Source organism: Mastigoproctus giganteus, chromosome 3, assembly GCF_048544385.1.
Source record: "Mastigoproctus giganteus isolate SK-2022 chromosome 3, ASM4854438v1, whole genome shotgun sequence".
Lineage (NCBI taxonomy): Eukaryota > Metazoa > Arthropoda > Arachnida > Uropygi > Thelyphonidae > Mastigoproctus > Mastigoproctus giganteus.
Window position 1 is genome coordinate 50291782 of NC_143577.1, and position 19272 is coordinate 50311053.

Consider the following 19272-nt stretch of genomic DNA (forward strand, 5'->3'; position numbering starts at 1 on the left):
AAGAGCTTGGCGGGAGCTAATATGCAAACTAAATTCGTTGCAAGCAGTGATGAAACAGTCTATAAAACCACACTTACGAATGAACATAAACAAGACTACTGACGAGATTAAACAAGTTGTTTTAAAAGAATTTAAAAATGAATTTAAGAAAATTAAGATTAATGCTGTTTGAAAGGTCCGCGACAAGGAAATTGTCATTGAGGCTGTTTCGGCTAGAGATTTAGAAAAATTAAAGAAATGTGATAAATTTAAAGAACAAAAGCTCAAAGTAGATATGCCCAAAAAGCTTAATCCCACACTTATTATCTATGATGTGCATAAAGAAACTCCTGACACTGAGTTTTTGGAGGATATTTAAAACTCTTAAAACTCTTTAAAACTTTTTGGAGGATATTTAAAACTCTTAAAACTCTTTAAAACTTTTTGGAGGATATTTAAAACTCTTAAAACTCTTTAAAACTTTTTGGAGGATCTTAAAAACTTAAATGAAAAAGGCATTTCTGCAGAGGACTTTAAAAACTCTGTAAAAATTAGGTTTAAAATTAAGTCCAGGATTAAGAATAATATGCGTTGGTGATTGAACCTTCTCCACATATTAGGAAAATACTTCTAAACTCAAGGAACCGTTTATTTTTAGGTTGGACATCTCATGAAAGATTTCATTATTGCATCAAGATGCTTTAAGTGTCTTAATTATGGCCACTCTGCCCGCAATTGCCTGCGATCAGGGTTTACCTGCGGACACTGTGGAAAAACTGGACATAAATTCGATGATTGTCAGGAAAAGGAGTCTCCTCCTCCTTCTTGCCCTAATTGTAGATCTCGAAAGAAACAAGCAGACCATTCGTATAGAGATAAACGTTGCTGGAATTTATCAGAGCGCAACAGGTGACAAAGTCACAACTAGTTATATTTAATCCTTCCAATGTAGAATCTGTTAGAGAATCTATTAGAGTACTTCAGTTGAATTGTCAACGATCTATTATCTGTCTTCAGTGATTTGGCTAGTCTCATTTCTGACAAAAACATCAAAATGGTCTTGCAAGAAATTTACTCATATAAAGGTACTGTCAAGGGTTTCTCTTCTACTTGTAAGATTGTTCAGTCAGAACCGGATGTTACTGGTATTGGTGGAAATACTGTGGCCAGGGTTTGGGCTGCCGTGATTGTGACAGATCCAAACATTGTTGTTACGAAAATCGCAGGAAAAGCATTCTGCATGCGCCTGCTTGGAAGGCACTTTTGAACAATTTTACCTCCTTTCCGTATATTTCCAATGTTCTCAGCAGTCGCAGAATATAAAACCTTTTCTAACTTTTCTTTAACTACGTATAGTCATTGTCTTATAAAACTAGCTGGGAGAAGAGTAATTATATGCATGGATGCCAATGCTTCACCCACAGTGTGGAATGCCCCTGTAACAAATTCAAAAGGAGAGTTATTGGAGAATTTTATAATCACAAAAAATCTAAAAATCTGGAACTCGGTGGGACATCCACTGAACCACTGGATGAGACTTTTATCTCGTCCAGTGGTTCTTCATATATGGCGCCTCTATAGCCAAGTGGGAAGGAGCAGCAGTGCTTAGCACACGCTTCTTGATTTAGAACGGGGTTCGAGCCCGTCACCACCAAATACGGAGGATGCGGAAAGGTCAGGGAATGACCACCGCATATCCAGGAGCAATATGGCCTCACGGTTTCAAATTTAACTTTTGGTCAACATATAGCAAATTGGACGGTTCAACCTTCCTGGTCAGCTAGTGACCACAATCTTATCGTTTTTGATAATCCTCAAAATAATAGAAATCCTTTTGATTTTCCTAGATATAACACAAAATATGCTGACTGGAGTTCTTTTGAGAATAATGTTAAAGAATCGTTCACGAAAGAACATATTAATGAGATTGGCTTGCTGCCTGCTGAAGATCAGGCTGAGGTGGTGAGGGTTTAAATCACTGGAATCTGTGATACCTCATTTAGAAGGAAAATGCGTAGGAAAAACCATGTTCTCTGGTGGTCTAGGGAACTTACAAGTCTAAGAGAGGATCTTAGATTAAAGAGGAAAAATTTCCAAAAAGCAAAAAGAAATAATAGATAGATTGTATGACTTGTACAAAGATGCTAGGCGAGCATATTACAATCAAATATATAAAAACAAGAAATCCTCCTGGGAGAAGCTTGTTAAACAGACCTTAAAAAAATGAACCATGGGGCCTACAAGGTGGCATTGGAAAAACTATACCCTGCTGAGGTCTTTTCCTCTTTTAAATCCAATAACTCTGAAACTCTCTCTCTTGGGGGGACTCAATGAATGCAATATTAGATGAGATTATCAGTCAAGACACTTCTGTTCCAGAAAGCACAGAGAAGACCAATATAAGAAGAGACCATCTTATGTATATAGGCTCAAGTGAGAAGGATGCATTTAATGAGAATGGAATTAGGGAAGCTATTAATGCGTTCAGAGACAACAAATGTCCAGGTCTAGACTTGTTTGAAGTAGTGATTCTAAAACGAATATGGAAGTTGAAACCTAATCTTATCTAAAATCTGATGAACAAATGCTTAAGTGATGGTGTTTTTCCTAAACCTTGGAAAGTAGCTAATTTAAAGTTAATTTTGAAACCTGGTAAACCTGCTGATTCCCCCTTCATCCTATCGTCCAATAGCCCTGTTGTCTTTTCTTGGAAAATTAATAGTTACTAGGTTTATGTATTACTACACTTCCAAAAATTTACAGGCCGATTCCCAATTCGGATTTCGTAAAGGTAAATCAACGGTAGACGCGATTAGGCTCTTACTGGATTCTGTGGCTTCTTCTGGTTCGAAATACGTCCTCGGACGCTTCGTGGACTTCAAAGGGGCCTTTGACACCATCTGGTGGCAGAGTGTCCTGGCGAGGTCCCGGGAGGCCGGTGTTTCCTATTAGCTATTTTGACTCCTTTAGCTATTTTGATAATAGGAATCTGGTTGCCTACTCGGGGATTTGCTCAGTGAGGCAGGTGTTCACCAGGGGCTGCCCTCAAGGATCTGTGCTTGGACCAGTTTGCTGGGCTATGGTCCTTGATAAGTGGCTTAATCGTGGGCATGAAAACGTTCTTAAAGTGACTTATGCCCGATGATCTGGCTATCCTCGTCTATGGTGATTCTAGACGAATGCTTGAACATCGGGTAAATGATATCTTGTTGGGCCTGGACACTTGGTGCAAAATGTACAAATTGACAATCTCTACTAATAAGACAAAACAGATGCTTTTAAAAGGTTTATTAAAAATCAATCGACCACCTAATGTTAGTATTCATGGTCATGCAATCAAAATTGTAAAACAATATAGATACCTGGGCGTATTAATTGATAAGTTGAAATTCACTGCTCATGCTAAATATCTAGTAAATAAAATTAAAGCTCTTACTGAGAAAATTATGAGAATCTCTAAAATCGCCTGGGGTATAAAACCAATGACCCTAAAATTGTATTATACATGCATATTTCTTCAAATTATGTGTTATGCTGCTGGTACCTGGGAGCACCGTGTAAATAATTCTCTAATTGCCAGATTTCTCTCTCAAGCGCAGAGATTCTTCCTGATGGCAACTAGTGGTTGCTGCCTCACTGTCTCAACTATGGCAGTGCAGGTTCTCACAGGAAAGTTGCCCATACAATATGAAATATTTTACTATTACTTGCAATACTTCAGAAGAAAAAAATTTACGTGCTAGAATTGATAATTTTGGTCTAAATCTTCATGTTTCAACCAGAGAGGACAACATTAGAATTAGAAATGAATTAATATAAAAACTGGCAAAATAAATGGCAGAACACTGATGTGGGCAGAGTAACTGCTTCCTTCTTTCCTGTTGCATCTGAGTTTTCTAAAAATAAAACTGCATGGCTGTGCCCTGGATTAAACGTTACATTTTTACTGTCAGGACACGGTTTGAAAGCCAGACTATTTTCTTAAGATCTGTTGCAAAATGGTTTTCTGATAAAATGAACATAATGTTAACTCCGGTCATTTGATGTTTTCAATAGAATTTTGGGTGTAAATAATTGTAAAAACATGAATATGTTTTGTATATTGGTGTTCGACAGGTCCTGGTTTGGTGTTCGCACGTACTGTATATATATTTATTGATTTCTTATATGTTCGATGTGCTTCTCAATATGTAAAGATAGTAATTAGCTTTTTAATTTGTTTTATGCTTTTTTAGTTTAATTATTCCAATTTCTGGTTTATTTAATTATACAGATTCCTATCTTTACACACATTCCTTCTTTTAAAAGGATTTCCACAGTTGCAATCAGTATCCGAATGTCTGTATATTTATTGAAAGTTACAGCGAGCAAAAATAATAAAATAAAGACCGAATACAGTTCAAAAGAGTTAAAATCACAAGACGGAAGTGTTGATTCCTGTATAATACGAACCGAAAGCAAGGATAAATCAACCAGTGCTGGCCACGTCACGTGGAATGTTCCTATAACACGTAAATACAGATAAATTATTGGCTTTTTAAAGTTAAACTATCTTTTCGCTCATACTGTAGTATAGTAGAAAAATTTTTAAATGTTTATAGCCTCTCAGCAGTCCACCCACCAGGGGGATTTACGGAACAAGTGCCAGTTTGCACATCAAGTATAATTAAATGTGGGGCAAACGAAGCCTGTTTTAGAAGAGACTTCTGATGTCTTATCACACGCAGTAACAAGCACGAACTGTTCAACTGGTGTTATGAGAAAGTAGCAGTAATTTTTGAACGTTCCATCTACTCATAATTAAGTTAGATAAACTTTTACAATTTAAACGGCAGCTGTAGCCGAGTGATTAAACGCGAAGTGCACGTGTTTGATTTCGGAATACCCGTGGTTCGAGCCCATGAGCGTTAAATAAGCTGCTGTACTTTTATTCTATAGTGTAAACTTCTTCTCTAGTCGTCACAAGGTATAAGAAGCGAATTTTATTTATTTAAAAGAGAACAAAATACTATACCCTTGGATCTCTCTTAATAAAGAGGTTGGTGGACTCTTGACGAAACTGTTTGAATATATTGAATACTATTGACAACTACAGTTTTATAAAGAAGGCAGCCAAGCCAGAAAATCAAAAATGTTACGTCGAAAGCAGCCCAGTTAATCTGTTGTTGTAGGGTTTTAGGAGCATTAGCGACTAAGGCCATATTGCTCCATGTATACCATCTGTAAATTGCGTGTGTTCTGTGGTCGATTTTGCTAGACGAAAAACCAGAGTTTCCAGGATAAAAACCATGCTACCCTCGCCTGAGATCGACTAACTCAGTCACGTTGTGAAAAAGGCCCATAAAAATTCTTCACGTTATCGACAGGACTCGAACTCGGGTCTCTTCCACCCGGTGTTTTTAGGACAGCGACTCTACCAACTGTGCTTTCGACGAAGGCAATCCATTTAAACGAGACAACAAATGATGTATAATAAAATAAGAGAAATGAAGACCAAAAATGCATTTTTTTTTTTTTTTGGTGATGGGCATAAGTGGTCATAATCAATCATTGGAATAATTCATTCGATTATTATACTGATATCATTGGAATGGTTCATTCGCTTATACTCATATCATTCGAATGATTATTTGATCGTGGATACGAGTGATATAATCGAATTACATCATTCGAATGGTATAATTAAATTATATCATTCGATCGCTTAATTCGATTATGGCATTCGAATAATATAATCGAATGATCAGTAATTAGTACCTACTAATCATTGACTTTTCTATTATTGAAATCTCGATTACTAATCATTCAATTATGGAAATCATTCGATTATTAAATAAACATTAGATTCAACCAACCGTATTATTAGAGCAATTACTTTCTATGATGGCTCAGTGATAACAGTGCGTGACAAATAGAAACAAAAATAGATGAGAGGGTCAGAATTTCCTTATTAGTGGGATAATGCTCCAGAAATTAGTAAAAAATTATCGAGGCTTTTCATATATAAAAATTTAATCTTCTATTATTGCCAATACTCAAAAACAACTCGAAAACAAAGCAATTGATTAATCTATATATTTTTCTCATCTTTCTTTTTCCACTTCGCAGTAGTAGTAAATAAATATTAACATAATATAATCTATGCTCGTGCATATCTCGGAAATTGCAGTCAAAACAAATAAAAAGAAAATGTAATTAAATGGTTCATTGAATATTTACTTGCTATTTATAACGGAAATGAGTCATTGGACTTAAACTGAGGTTTCGGGGAAAAATTAACGGCAAAAAGAAAAAAAAAAAACAGTAAAATCCTCTTCTCAAAAGAACGAGTTTATGCAGGGAGAATCAGGCGTAGTTATCTGTAGGTGAACATACCTCGCAATTTCTCGGAAATTTTTTAATGCCTCGAAGCTACGCTATCACCCTATTATCAACATAGCCCTATTTATACAAGTACTGTATATGGCAGGTGAAAATTCCACTCCCTTTAACCTTACATGAAAAACCTTGCTTGTTGTCTCATTTGTGTGCAACTCCATTTTAGTGTAGTGGGGTGTGTGCGTTTGTATGTATGTGTGTGTGTGTGTGTACTTTTCAGCCATTAATTAACTCTTACTGTTGTCTGATTAGGACTTTACAGGCAGTGCAGAGAAAATGTTTAGTGCTTGGCTGCTCCTATTGCCTTGACCCACATTTTACACCAAAAAAATACCTTCTCTCTCTCTCTCCAGGGAAGGTTTGCTGTAATTACTACTCGTAAGATGGCGCTAAATTACTTTTATAAAGCAGTGCGCTGCTTCAGACGCAGAGCTGGTGCGGTCACTGTTTCATAACTTTCTTCACGAAATCAGAACAATTCATCATGGAATGGGTAGGACTCTACTTTATCCTTCCCAGGGACACTGGACTACCTTGGGTGTAGCATTTGGGTCGTGTACACAGCCTTGGTGAATTTCGAATTGAAATAATTCTCGGATGTCTTTTGAATGCCAACTGGGCAGAGCATGCTCATCGCATAGATGGAACTACAAAAACAGGAGGATGTAATTTGAAGAATCTAAACTTGTGATGAAGAAAAAGTTAAGAGATTAAAAGAGCACTTTAAGCTCTCACCTAAATGTTTGGAATCACATTTCATTTTTTCTTAATTTTCAAAGTTTTTTTTATTAAAATACGACCAACTTTATTTACCAATTTTTATTAAAACATTTTCTATTATGTATAAAAATTAAAAGAAAAACTTTAAATATTTCAGAAAGGTGTAGAAGGCTCCTCAATGTGGTGGAACGTTGTAGAAGATTCTACAATATTCTAGAAAGTGGGAGTATTGCTTCTATATTATAGAAAATTGCAAATGACTCTAGAGTGTTTTGCAATAATATAAATTGAAGAGAAAGCTGTAACTCATAAAATAGAACATCCGTCATTAAGAAAGAGTGTTTGGTGTAACGTTTGTGTTTCGTGATAAACATGGCAAGAAATACCTGATTGTTGAAAAAAGAGAAGTGCTATTATAACTCTGTATAAAGAAAGTTATTCCATGAGAAGTATTGGCAAAAAAACTAGGTGTTACATTTAAAGGAGTACAAACTACCACTCGACGATTCAATGAGACTGGAAGTTTAAAGGATAAACCACGATCAGGACGACTGCGCGAAAAAAATGGAAGCATTTTTCACAACACATTTTTCTAAACGCAATCGACCCTGAAATCCAAGCTGAGTTCAATAGGACCAGAGAAACTCTACATCCCACTTTTAAAACCTCCTCTTAAACAAGGCCTTTATGGTCGGTTAACGGTCCAAAACTCTAATTAAAACCGGAAAATCGAAATAAAGGGTTGGCTTGGACTAAGAGCCATCAACATTGGACAATTGCAGAGTGGAAAATTATACTGTGAATGACTACAAATTTGAAAATTTTGGACCCAAGAGTAGTTTGTGAAACGATCAACTGAACCAAAAATGGTGCCACATTGTTTAGTGCCTACAGTCAAACACGGTTGTGATTCTTCACATTACAGGAGAGATCTAATAGACTAAGAGACCGAAACTAGACTTTCTACCTGTTTTTCTGGAGTGGGTGAAATCGTCAGAATTGAAGGAGTTTTAAAAAAAGAAGGCTAAAAAAAAATTCTTAAACATAATGCAATATCATCTAGACTTCGACTTTGTGCAGGGTCTTTCTAGCAACTAAACAACAGGAGGGGGGTATTTCAAATTATGGCGTGACTACCCCAATTGCATGTCTTAAACCCAATGAGGTTTCATGTGATCATCTAGCTCATCAAGTCCATGAACTCTTCTCATCTTCGCAAAACGTATGGGAAACCTTGAAGATCGCTTGGAATAATGTTAGTCAAGGCAGACACTATTATAAAATTAATTTCCAGAATGCCAAGTCTGTGTAAGGTAGTAATAAAATCTCGTGGAGAAATTTTGATGAAAAATTAATATACTGTAGTTGTTAATATTAATTATTTCAATATTTTTTGCTGAAAATTTTTAATGCTTAATAAAAAAACTTAAAATACTTTGCAGTGTGTTGTTTTTTATATTAAACCTTACATTGTTATAGTTAACTTTGAAAAAAAATTAACGAAAACTGTTGTCATACGCTGTCATTCCAAACTTTTAGACGGTAATGTACGTTCAATTTTGAACTCCTTATAGCAAACGCAGATGGAACTAACTATATATATATATAGTCTATTAACTGTGTGTCTTCTATATTTGATTTAACCTTTTTTGTGACCGAAAAACTAATTCTTTGATTAAAAAAAAAAATATGCAGTCCCTTCTTGAGCCCTTGGACAGTACTCGGGTTCCTTCTGTTTTGTGCAATGGTCATCCATTTACTACCCACAAACTCATGAATTTCATCTGTCCATCTCTGTTGTTGTCTTCCAGGTTTTCTCTTAGCTCCTCTTGGGTACCATTCTGTTATTTTCTTAGTCCATCTGTCATGTCTTCGAGCTATGTGTCCTGCCCAAGACCATTTTAGTTATTTAGTTTTGATAAGAATGTCCCTTACTTGAGTTTGCTGCCTAATCCATGTGTTTTTCTTATTATCCAATAAATAAGCCTGATATACGCAGTATACTCTCTGCTTTTCGCAAAATTCATAGAGTATACCTTCTGCTAACTTTAACGACCACAGCACTGCTGTTATGTAGCGTACCGTCGCGTGTAACACAGTTGATATAACTGTACTTCCAAAGGAGAAGTATGTTGCCATTTATTTAACAAAAGTTAAATAAAATGTTTTTAAATTCTTTTATTGTAATCTATATATATAAAATGCTTAGGTATGCTCCCAAATTTTCCAACTGCTAATTGTTGCCAGCACCTGTTCACCTCGCATGACCACCATAACGGGCATTCTGTATTAATTTTTTTACTAACGTTTTTCGACTGAAGAAAGGCAACATGTGCCAGAAAGCTATCGATGTATATTTATTTTATCTGTCTTAAATTTTAATAAACCGTTCTAAGAAGTGTAAAATGAATGAACAGTTGTAAGAACTTTGAGAAAATGTAAAAGAAATGCTAATGAAACAGAGGAGAGATCTAACAGACCGAAAAGACTCTACGATTACGAAGACGGTTAGAAAACATTGAAGAAAGAGGAGCAAGATTGGAAATGAGAAGAGGCCGCAGGACTAATCAAACAGAAGTACGGATGCCAATAATCAGCAAGCTGTAATTAATGTGGAAGAGCATGACATAGGAAATATGTTACAATTGTGAGTATTGCAATGCAAGATATTGGGGACATGAGTTAAACACATCGAATAAATACACTAAATGCTGTCATGATGGAAAGGTTTCACTTGACCCACTGTCCGAGACACCTACTCTATTACGAGAGCTGCTTACAGGAGATACACGTGAAGCAAATAACTACATATACGAGAGTACAACTTAGCAATGGCGTTCGCATCAATGGGCGCAGGGATTAAATCACCGCCTGGAAATGGTCCATACTGTTTTAGAATACCCGGCCAGATTTATCATTTGGTCTCACCGCTATATCCAAAAGAGGCAAATAAGCAAGGATATGGACAACTTTATATTTTCGATTTTGCGAAACAACAAAACGGCTTGAAAAACAATCAAATCAAGGGTGTATGGCCGAAGTAATGCAACAATTGGACGAGATGGTTAAGAGACGATATAATGCACCATATGTTGATGCAATATATGTTGGAGAACCACCTGCATATAGAGACATGTGCATATATCCCACAGGTGACTGCTGTAGAATTATATCATCGCTAAACAAGAATGGTGAAGGCTGAAGGATATAGATTACTCTATTTATGCCATAATCAGAAAGATGGCGTATGTTACACAGAGTGCATCTAGTTAACTTTTAATAGTCAAAATTCCCAATTCAGTCAACAATGGAACCAAACTGTTCTCGTTGCTGATGCTCATTCTGAAACAATAATCACGCACACCGAATAAGCATGCTAACTTCAGATGTAATCAGGCAAACTGAATGATAATCTTGCCAGCCGATCATCAAGCAAACGGAATGATAAACATGGACACCGAATTTTCCCACTGTGGAATATGGCAATAAAATTATTTACATATTAAGAGAATGTAGCGAGACCAGTAGCAAATAAAATCAAACATCACTGATCAAATAACTGTACCATCCAATAAAATTACATAATGAAATGATTTCATCACAGGTAAGGTAATCAGGTTAATAAGTCTAAAGTACGGAGTAAATTTTTATTCATCATATATCATATTATTCATTTGAAGAACAAAAAATATTGTTTGAAACAAATTAACACTTTATCTACATTTAAGCACACGGGAAATTCATGTCACTACATGTTCAGTGTGTCCTCCACGTTTATTAATAAGTGTTGCAGTTGGAGTGTAAAGTTGCAAAGAACATACTCCAACGTTCCTTACGATACAGAAAAAATTATCTTCAATCGATTTAGTTCAGCGGTTGGCTGAGCTAAATTTTGTAAGGATATGTAGACAAGTCACTTCGATAAACCTTTCTCATCTGTTGTGAAAGTTTATGCGAACTGTTCCTTGGACTTTGCAGCAAGATAAAGAGGGCTTCATTAACCTTCTCTGGCGTTCTTAATGACGGTCGGCCTGCATGTAGTTTCCTTTACAACACTGCCTGTTCTCTCAAATTAATTCACTAACCTCAACACCTTTTGGTTTGTTATCTATCATGCACACCGAAGTGCTCTGGGTATCTTCTTTGAGAAATTCAGTTGAATTCCCACATCTACAGTGTTCATGAACAATAAACACTTTTTTGCTCAAGATGTACACCGCCATTTTCTTCACGTCAGCTAGAGTATTTAATATTGCCAACCAAATCTTCAAACCTTTTTCTACAAAGTAATTATGTTGTTGGTAAGAAAAATTCGAAGCATGAGAAACTTCAAAGAAAAGAAATAGTATGAATAAAAAAAACCTATCATACCCTAGCTCTAGGGTGCAAGAGAAGTCTATAAAAGTCCTTCCATCAAGATAAGATTAGAACCAACGGAATACTTTCCGGAATTCAAAACTTTCCAAATTTTTTAATGTATATTTAAATTCAGAGCCACAAACGAAGAACCTTTTAAAATAACAGTGGTGACAACTCAAAGTGTGTAAAAATTGAGTGAACAAATAAATTTCAAAAAAGCACTTAATTAAATGTAAAGTTGAACCGTTAATAAAAAGAAATGCAGTAAACATTTTAAAATCCGATATCCTTGGGGCACGAGAGGTGTTGGATTTTAAAATTTCCCTGATTTTAGAGAGATATATTTGAACAGTTTTGGAGAAGCACATTTCAATGAACACTCAACAACTGAACGGAATTTATGTCTATAAACATTTCTAATGATTAAAAGATATAAGGTCCTAGTGGATAAAAATGTATACTGGAGATAGAAACCTGGTTATGTGCAATTAAACCTATGGTTGCGGGTGTCATTGTTATATAAACCCTGTTTATATAACGATGGCTATACCCACAATAGGATTGTCTATTTATCTCTCTTTTCGCTCTGGGCTGTCCTAAAGTAACGTCAAACTGGTCACCAGCTCACTCAAGCGCTGTATGACCAGCCACATGGCTGTAATTTGCAAGAGAGGTTCGCGCTAAGTTATGAAGTTTAACTGAATAAGCGATAGCACTAAAAGAGAAAATTAATCACTCTTTTTTGCAGGGACTGCTTTCTTAATTAATATTTCTAGATCGAAAAATGATTTTTTAAAGTTTCCTGTATGAACAAAACAGGAATGTTTTGTGAGATGAATTTACTATAGCACTATGCATTAGGCCATCGCTAATTGCAATTAGAAAATATTAAAGTGCTTATCAGTTATCATAATTTTTGTTCAATACGGATTATCGCATTTAACGAAATACTACAGTGCAGACTTCGCTCCGTATCTGCTATACAATAATCCTCTTTTTTCTCCATCTGTAAACAAACTTTCCACCGTCTGTATTTAATCAACGAGGTCATTGTCCAACACACGGCAGCGAACGAAAGAACAAGGAATTTTCAACAGAGCACATTCATCAGTTTACACAGGATATCAATAGAACAAGTTGTATCGAGTTCGCTAGTTAAACATTGACCTCTTCTGACTTTCTTTCGGTGTTTACGCTGCACAGGAACAGTGCTTCATTCCTAAGGTTGGTAGATTTACTGCTTTAAGACGTTTCTTGGCAAGATTCCCACAGGGTACGCTAGAAAGATCTGAACTTTTATGATGATTGTATTGATGAATGATGGAGAAGGAGACAAACCGTCTCGTCATGTGGTTGGTTTGAAAAATTTCCTATTATGTTATTATTAGTTAAGCTATATATCGTATGTTAAAGATTAGCTTTCTGTATGCAATTTAAAATTTAATTAGCCCAAAAGGAAAATTAAAGTTATCTATATGATTTGCCTTCATCATGAAATTTTGAATCACTTTTTGTTCTTTTTTTTTTTTTTACGCATCCCTCAATAATTCTTTGGCAAAACTCTTTTTAATAGTAATAGTACTGAAGGAACAGTCTATCATATTTTTTAAAATGTTTTAATAATTGACATGTAGTATAACTAGAATTTAAAGCTATAAATCGTTAAGTCAGAATAAAAATTTTCAAAATAAGTTTGTTTCGGTAAGATGGCATCGAGTTATAGAATTGGGTGAACAATACAACCATTCACCCAGGGTCTCCAGTAAATGGTTGGTTTTGGGACCACTTTATAACATGCTTTGTACTCTCCCCCATCCTTTTAGAGTCGAGGCCTGGGTGCATTGTTTATTTACCTTTTTCACGGCCCTGGTAACAGTTTCACCTCAGTGCCAAGTTACAAAATCTGTCGACAGCAATTCTAAGATCTAAGGGGGCGGGATGTACACCTAAAATAAATAAGCAGACTGCAGAGTTCAGTCAAATACGGAAAGTCTTGCAAAACAATCCACCGAGTCCTGCTCTAGGAGGTCAGTGACAAATTTCCAAAATTTCTTAGGTATAAAAACACTTCAAATTTATAAATTTTTACATCACATAACCTAAATATTTTTGTAAAGCGTGGGATCCGCGAAAAATTTACGAAGCTAAAAGATAATTAAATATCCTTAGATCATTAATGTTTGAGAAATATCTCTAATTTGTCTAAGACTTCTTTAAATTTATTCAAACGGGCTTCCACAATAACAGATGGAAGTTCGATCTAACAATCAATTACTCTCAGGCTGGAAGCAAATTTTCGCATATCTATCCTTCCTTTTTCAATTTCCCATCAGCATTTAGTTTACTCAATCCATTTAAAATCTAAAAAAATTCAATCAGATCTCGCTAATACAGTATTTAATTTCTAGACGCTGCAATTTGCAGAACTGAAGTGTTTTTTTTTTTTTTTTGGTAAGAGAACCTTTTGTGCTCCTCGCTAATCTTGTTACAGAGGCATCCTTCCCATGCAATCTAATTTCCTTCAATTTTAAAAACTTACCCATTTTTACATGCCTAGGAAATTTCAGTAGAACTTAAATGAAATGCTATGCTAAGGGAGAATTTGTTTTAAAATGTTTACCGAAGTGTTAATACACCAATCTACTCAATACAGGATGGTTACTTTTCAAGGTCCTGTTGAATCCCCGTCTTCAAGCTTCTAAACAGGTATGGGCTACTGACACTAGAACTAACCATTGAGAGAGTGTTAGTTGCAGTATAAACAGTAACTAGTTTAAAAGGAATGTTTTTCGTGAAGTTGACACGATATATATCAGATGGGATGCGTTGGAGATTATCAGAAGCAAAGCAGTTGGTATTGTTGTGTTGCTAGTTGTAAAATACAGCCGGCCTTAGAGTAGAAATTGTCGCAATATAATTTGAAACGGTTTAGAATATCTATTGTGTTTGATGGAAACATCCAGTGCAGGCTTTTTAAATTGGTTGGGAGAGTGACGGTCCTGTTCTCTGAGATGCCAGATAGGTTTGACGCATCAAATCTAGCCATTAATAATTATGTCAAGGTAGCGTATTTGTCAAGCTTCCATGGCGTGCACCCCATGCTTGTGTGCAAGATTTCTCATGATACTGAAGGGTATATGCAAAAAGTCTGTTTAACCACCTTCTCTGAAATGCTAGTAATCGCCTTTATAAGAGAAGAGGAGGGGAAAAAAAAATTTTATATTTTTGTGATTGGTGGCTCTGCAGCTCAAAACCTGCAGTTTTAGCTCCTCTTCAAGTGGAAACGGGCCTCGTCTCCCTAAAGAATGCTCCATGACCACCCGGTGACTACTTCATTCGTGCCAAGAAGATGAAATCAAATGTCAATCGCGTTCCAGCATCACCTACTTGAAATTATTGCTCGCGGTGGAATTTTTATGGATAGAACCACAATACCTTACACAAACCATACAAATTGCCGCATACTGGATATCCAGCGGTCTTGCTTGTTACTGCACGTGCACCACCTTACACTTTTTAAAATCTCTGGCCTTCACAATGTTGTGTTTCACAAACAGAGTACACAACACGGAGATGGGGGAAACCCCTGGGGCCGTTAGACAATGAACACTTTACTGCACCGGTTCTGTTTTCTGGTGGTGATCCAGTTACACCACTGTCTAATTGATTCGTGAACAGTCAAGGCAAGACTGTCCACAGATCGTTCCATGACTGTAGTAGCAAGATCCTCAAACCTGCTCTTAGGTGATGGATTTATCTCCTCTTCCAGGCTTCGCTCTCACACTTTCTGTTTCCTTGAACCGTGCAGTCATTTTTCTGGTACCACATATCATCTTCGGACCGCTATGCTGGTGCTTGAAATGCTAATAATCCCGAATAGTTTCCATTGGAGTGCATCACAAGCAAAGCATGCTATAGTAAGGTTGTGCTCCTAATACTAGGGTATCCTCATCCGCATTTTCAGTTGCGTATCTATGTGCAAGCGGAGTGAAAAAATATGCAAATTAAGCTTTCCTATAGTATGAATGCCAAATAACGGTAGGTGAAATTAATCTTGGATCTCCCTCAATGCCAGACAGTTAATAAATTTATAGAGTCATATCCAGATAAACAACGAATCAGAGCTTCTACTCTGAATCTTTCTGACCTTTATCACACACAATTTGATTAACAAGATATTGTATAGTAACCTAATTGGTTTATAATAGTCAACAGAATCTAGATTTCGAGAACAATTTCATATTTAAATATCTCACGCGTTCTACTGCCCTGCCACCTCAACAACAACTGCAATTGCCCATCCTGTACTACTTACAAACAGATGACGATTGATATTCACGCAAACCACCCTCTGAACAAAAGCACAAAACACTTGAATGCTGCGATTTCTATCAGTATAGTTCTAAATGATAGAACGAGTCTGTGGTCACTCGATAATTGCTATCTTCATACCATCCATCATAAGTTGACTTAACGCCACTTGCCTGACCTTATCTATCACACAAGTAATCTGTAAGTGACAAACGCACGTGTTTTTATTGCCTACGTGTGTTATACCGCCCAGTACCATATATGTAATGCTGACTCTCAAATCATTTGGTGCGTAAACTGGTTATACAAGCTGCCATCGTGTTTCCGACGATTATCCACATCATTCGTAATAAAAACACTAATAATGGCTGGAATTATGAGCCTTAAAAGTCATTAGAATCAATTTTTTTCGAATTTTGTTCTGGTATTTTATATTTTTTTCCCCATCTAAATGAAAGTATCCCACCAAGCCATTCTGTTATTTATAGCAATCATGCAATTGGGTTTATCTATCTTTTGAAACTGCGACCTGCTTTTGATAAGATGAAATGTGGAGTATTCAGCAGTGGCGTATATATTTTTGTCTCTTGCTCTGACAAAATACGAGGGCTGTTCAATAAAGAATTATCATTTTTTTTTCTCATCACATACCTTTATTGATCATCTATATTTTGATGATCCATTTCAAAATAATCCCCATTTGATGAAATGCAATTACTCCAACAGAATCACCTCCGATGTTTTGTACTTCCTCTGACGACTGGAAGAGTGCTCTTCGCAACTCCTTCTAAAAAGCTTTAGAAATAAAAAATCGCAGAGTGCAAGGTCAGGGCTGAAATGACGACGCTGTCGTTCGCGATTATCACCTTGTCCAGAACCTCACCACCTTCAGCAAAACTTGTCAAAAGGACAAGTTTTGCCACATATGCGCATGTTCCTGTTCCTGCAAGAAGAATTAAATTACTTTTATCGGGATTTTGATATTTAAAACAACCGATTAAAAATAATTTATTGTTTTTATAACCCTCTAGGTTTCGCTACCTACTTCTCTAGGTTTCTTACAGTTTAATAGTGCAAATAATCACCGTAATAAGCTATTATATGGGGAAGGCGGGGGAATTGACACATATTTCGATTCCATTCTAGAATTTCTGGCTCTACCCTTTAAGTATGTACACACTATGACTCACTAAAACAGAAAGAATCGTTTCAACAAACAAGTGTTTGCCAACTGCAGAGAAATAATTCGTCGTCTTAGACAATTTCTTTAGCAAAACTGGTAACTCCTGAGTCGTGTCCTGTATTTGGTGAGTCATATCCAATAGCCAGTATGCATTATTACAAAATATGAAGGAGATTTAAATAAAGAATAGAGTGCAAGCATTGGTAATTCAGCTAAGTTTAAAAGTAGGTGTCAACTTCATGACATTATCTATTACAGAAATAAAATATTCCTTTCTCTCTTCAAACAGCACTGAATATTAATAATTAATTCACTTGGAGTGGGGAAGCACCCTACTTTAAGAACTTTTTCGTCCAATTTGACAGAAGAAAAACCGGATACTTTTTTGCCAAGCAACGAAAAGAAAGCCCAAAAATGTTTCTGTTCTTTCCAATCGAGATTGGCTCAATCCCGGATCGAAACTGTTGTAAGTAAAGCCAGCAGCGAAAGTGTTAATGCACTACTACGATGATAAACTTGATAATTTATAAATAAGTTTATAAATCAAAGTATCTTTTTCTAAAAACTAAAATATTCTTGAGGTAGACTGCTAGACTAGAGTCACTACTACTACACAGTCTACTTCAAGCACTCTCTCTCTCCAGAATTCAGTCTTGATGATAGAGTTCAGTGAAGCCTCGATCTTTCGAGGCTCCACTGAACCCCATCATCGCAAAGGCAGTAAGTGCAAATTGATGTGATTCACTACAATAAAAATTTTAAAATATTCATAAAAAATGGTTAACAGTAAATGAAATAGGTTTCCTATGTTCAGCAACTTGTTGTACAATACGTTTTCACAGAGGTTTACAATATTTTTGATTTTTCCAAAGCCTAAAGAGATTAATTTCCTTCCTAATAACCAATAAATGATTTTATGATCACTGCAAAACCGCAACTGCAATCAATTGTACTCAATAAAGCAGGTATTAAAAGAAAAGTTCAACTTTTGGAACTAATAAAGTGCCACATACCTTTAAATCTTTAAAGAAAATGCTGTTCCTTGCCCAGTCTACTTGAGTGAAGAGAGCCTGGTCGATTACCTTGCACATGAGCTCGAACAAGTCCACTTCACATTGGTTATACGTTTGATTCTGCAGCAATCCAAACAGCTGGCTCTGCCAGTCCTTATCGTCTGGCATGGACATCTGGAATTCCCGGATCAATGGCGGGACTTTGCCATTCCCTGACAGAAGTGGAAGTGGAAGGGGAGTCGGTAGAGGGACAGGAAGGGCTGCTGTGGAGGTGTCGTATTGGTACGTTTTCGGTGGCAAGGAAGGAGCATTATGGTGATTTGGTGACGGTGAAGTTGATGTCGGTGTGGTTGGAGCGTGGGTAGTTATCCACGACTTTAATGGATCTCCAATTAGTGGTACTGGCGAGTGTAGATGAGTCGAAGGGGTGGTGAAAATTCCTCCAATCGGAGCTATTGTCTGAGCTGCGGTAGTCATCGGAGAAGGCGAGGAATCTGGAGAGCTGGTGGATGAACTCAGTTGAGGAATCTGAATCAACTCTTGCTTGATGGTGGTGGCGGTAGAGTACAAGGGTTGGGGAGAAACACCCACGGAGGCTGCAGGAGGTGGAAAGGACGTTGGGACGCAGGGTACCACCTCACTACCCGCGCCCCCCTGACACTGAGAACGCACCAGCTGTTTCTGGCGCATCATCTGCAGCTTCCGCGCTCGGTCTCGTTTATACATGGGACCGAACTTGTTCCTCCCTCCCCTCATCCTGTCCGCTCGCACCGCTATAACACAAATAAACAGATATCAGTTATTGATTTGAGTAAATAAGTATGTAAAAGATACAACAAAATTCACTTCAAAGCTGATTATTAGCCAATATAAAATCATTGTGATATCTTCTTTAGGCAATCATTAAACGAAATTTTATGAGAGTCAATTTTAATTGGGCTATTTAAAAATTTTAACGAGCTTCGTTTCCACCGAAAAAAAATTTTCATAAAGTTCTCAGTTCTAATAAGCTAGGAATAGATGATATTATAGTGGTATTGGTATGTTTCAGCGGCTGAGAACAACATCCTATAATTCTGCATCACTTTTTCATAAAGTAAAGCACACACCCAGATACACTTTATTTTATGAAAATTTCTTTGAATTTTATTAAAATTTATGCAAATTTCACACCGGGCATCGTTTCACACCATTAATAAATTACACCTATGTTACTCACGAAAACCCATTGAAAACTAACTTGATGAATTGCACAGTCCCAATAGACGACAATTGAGAATAAGGGATTTGTTACCCTGGCTGGAAATTTCCATGCAGAATAAAAAACTA

The 19272-nt window shown here is 36.5% G+C and overlaps 1 protein-coding gene across 1 annotated transcript in view; it reads right to left on the reverse strand.

The window, feature by feature from the left end:
* Positions 1–19272, reverse strand: part of LOC150087946 (nuclear hormone receptor FTZ-F1-like) — a 171829-nt gene that overhangs the window by 130259 nt on the left and 22298 nt on the right. Inside the window, exon 2 of the mRNA XM_090369285.1 lies at positions 17944–18716. Within this exon, the coding sequence (XP_090225411.1) occupies positions 17944–18716 (773 nt within the window). The remainder of the gene's footprint in view (positions 1–17943; positions 18717–19272) is intronic.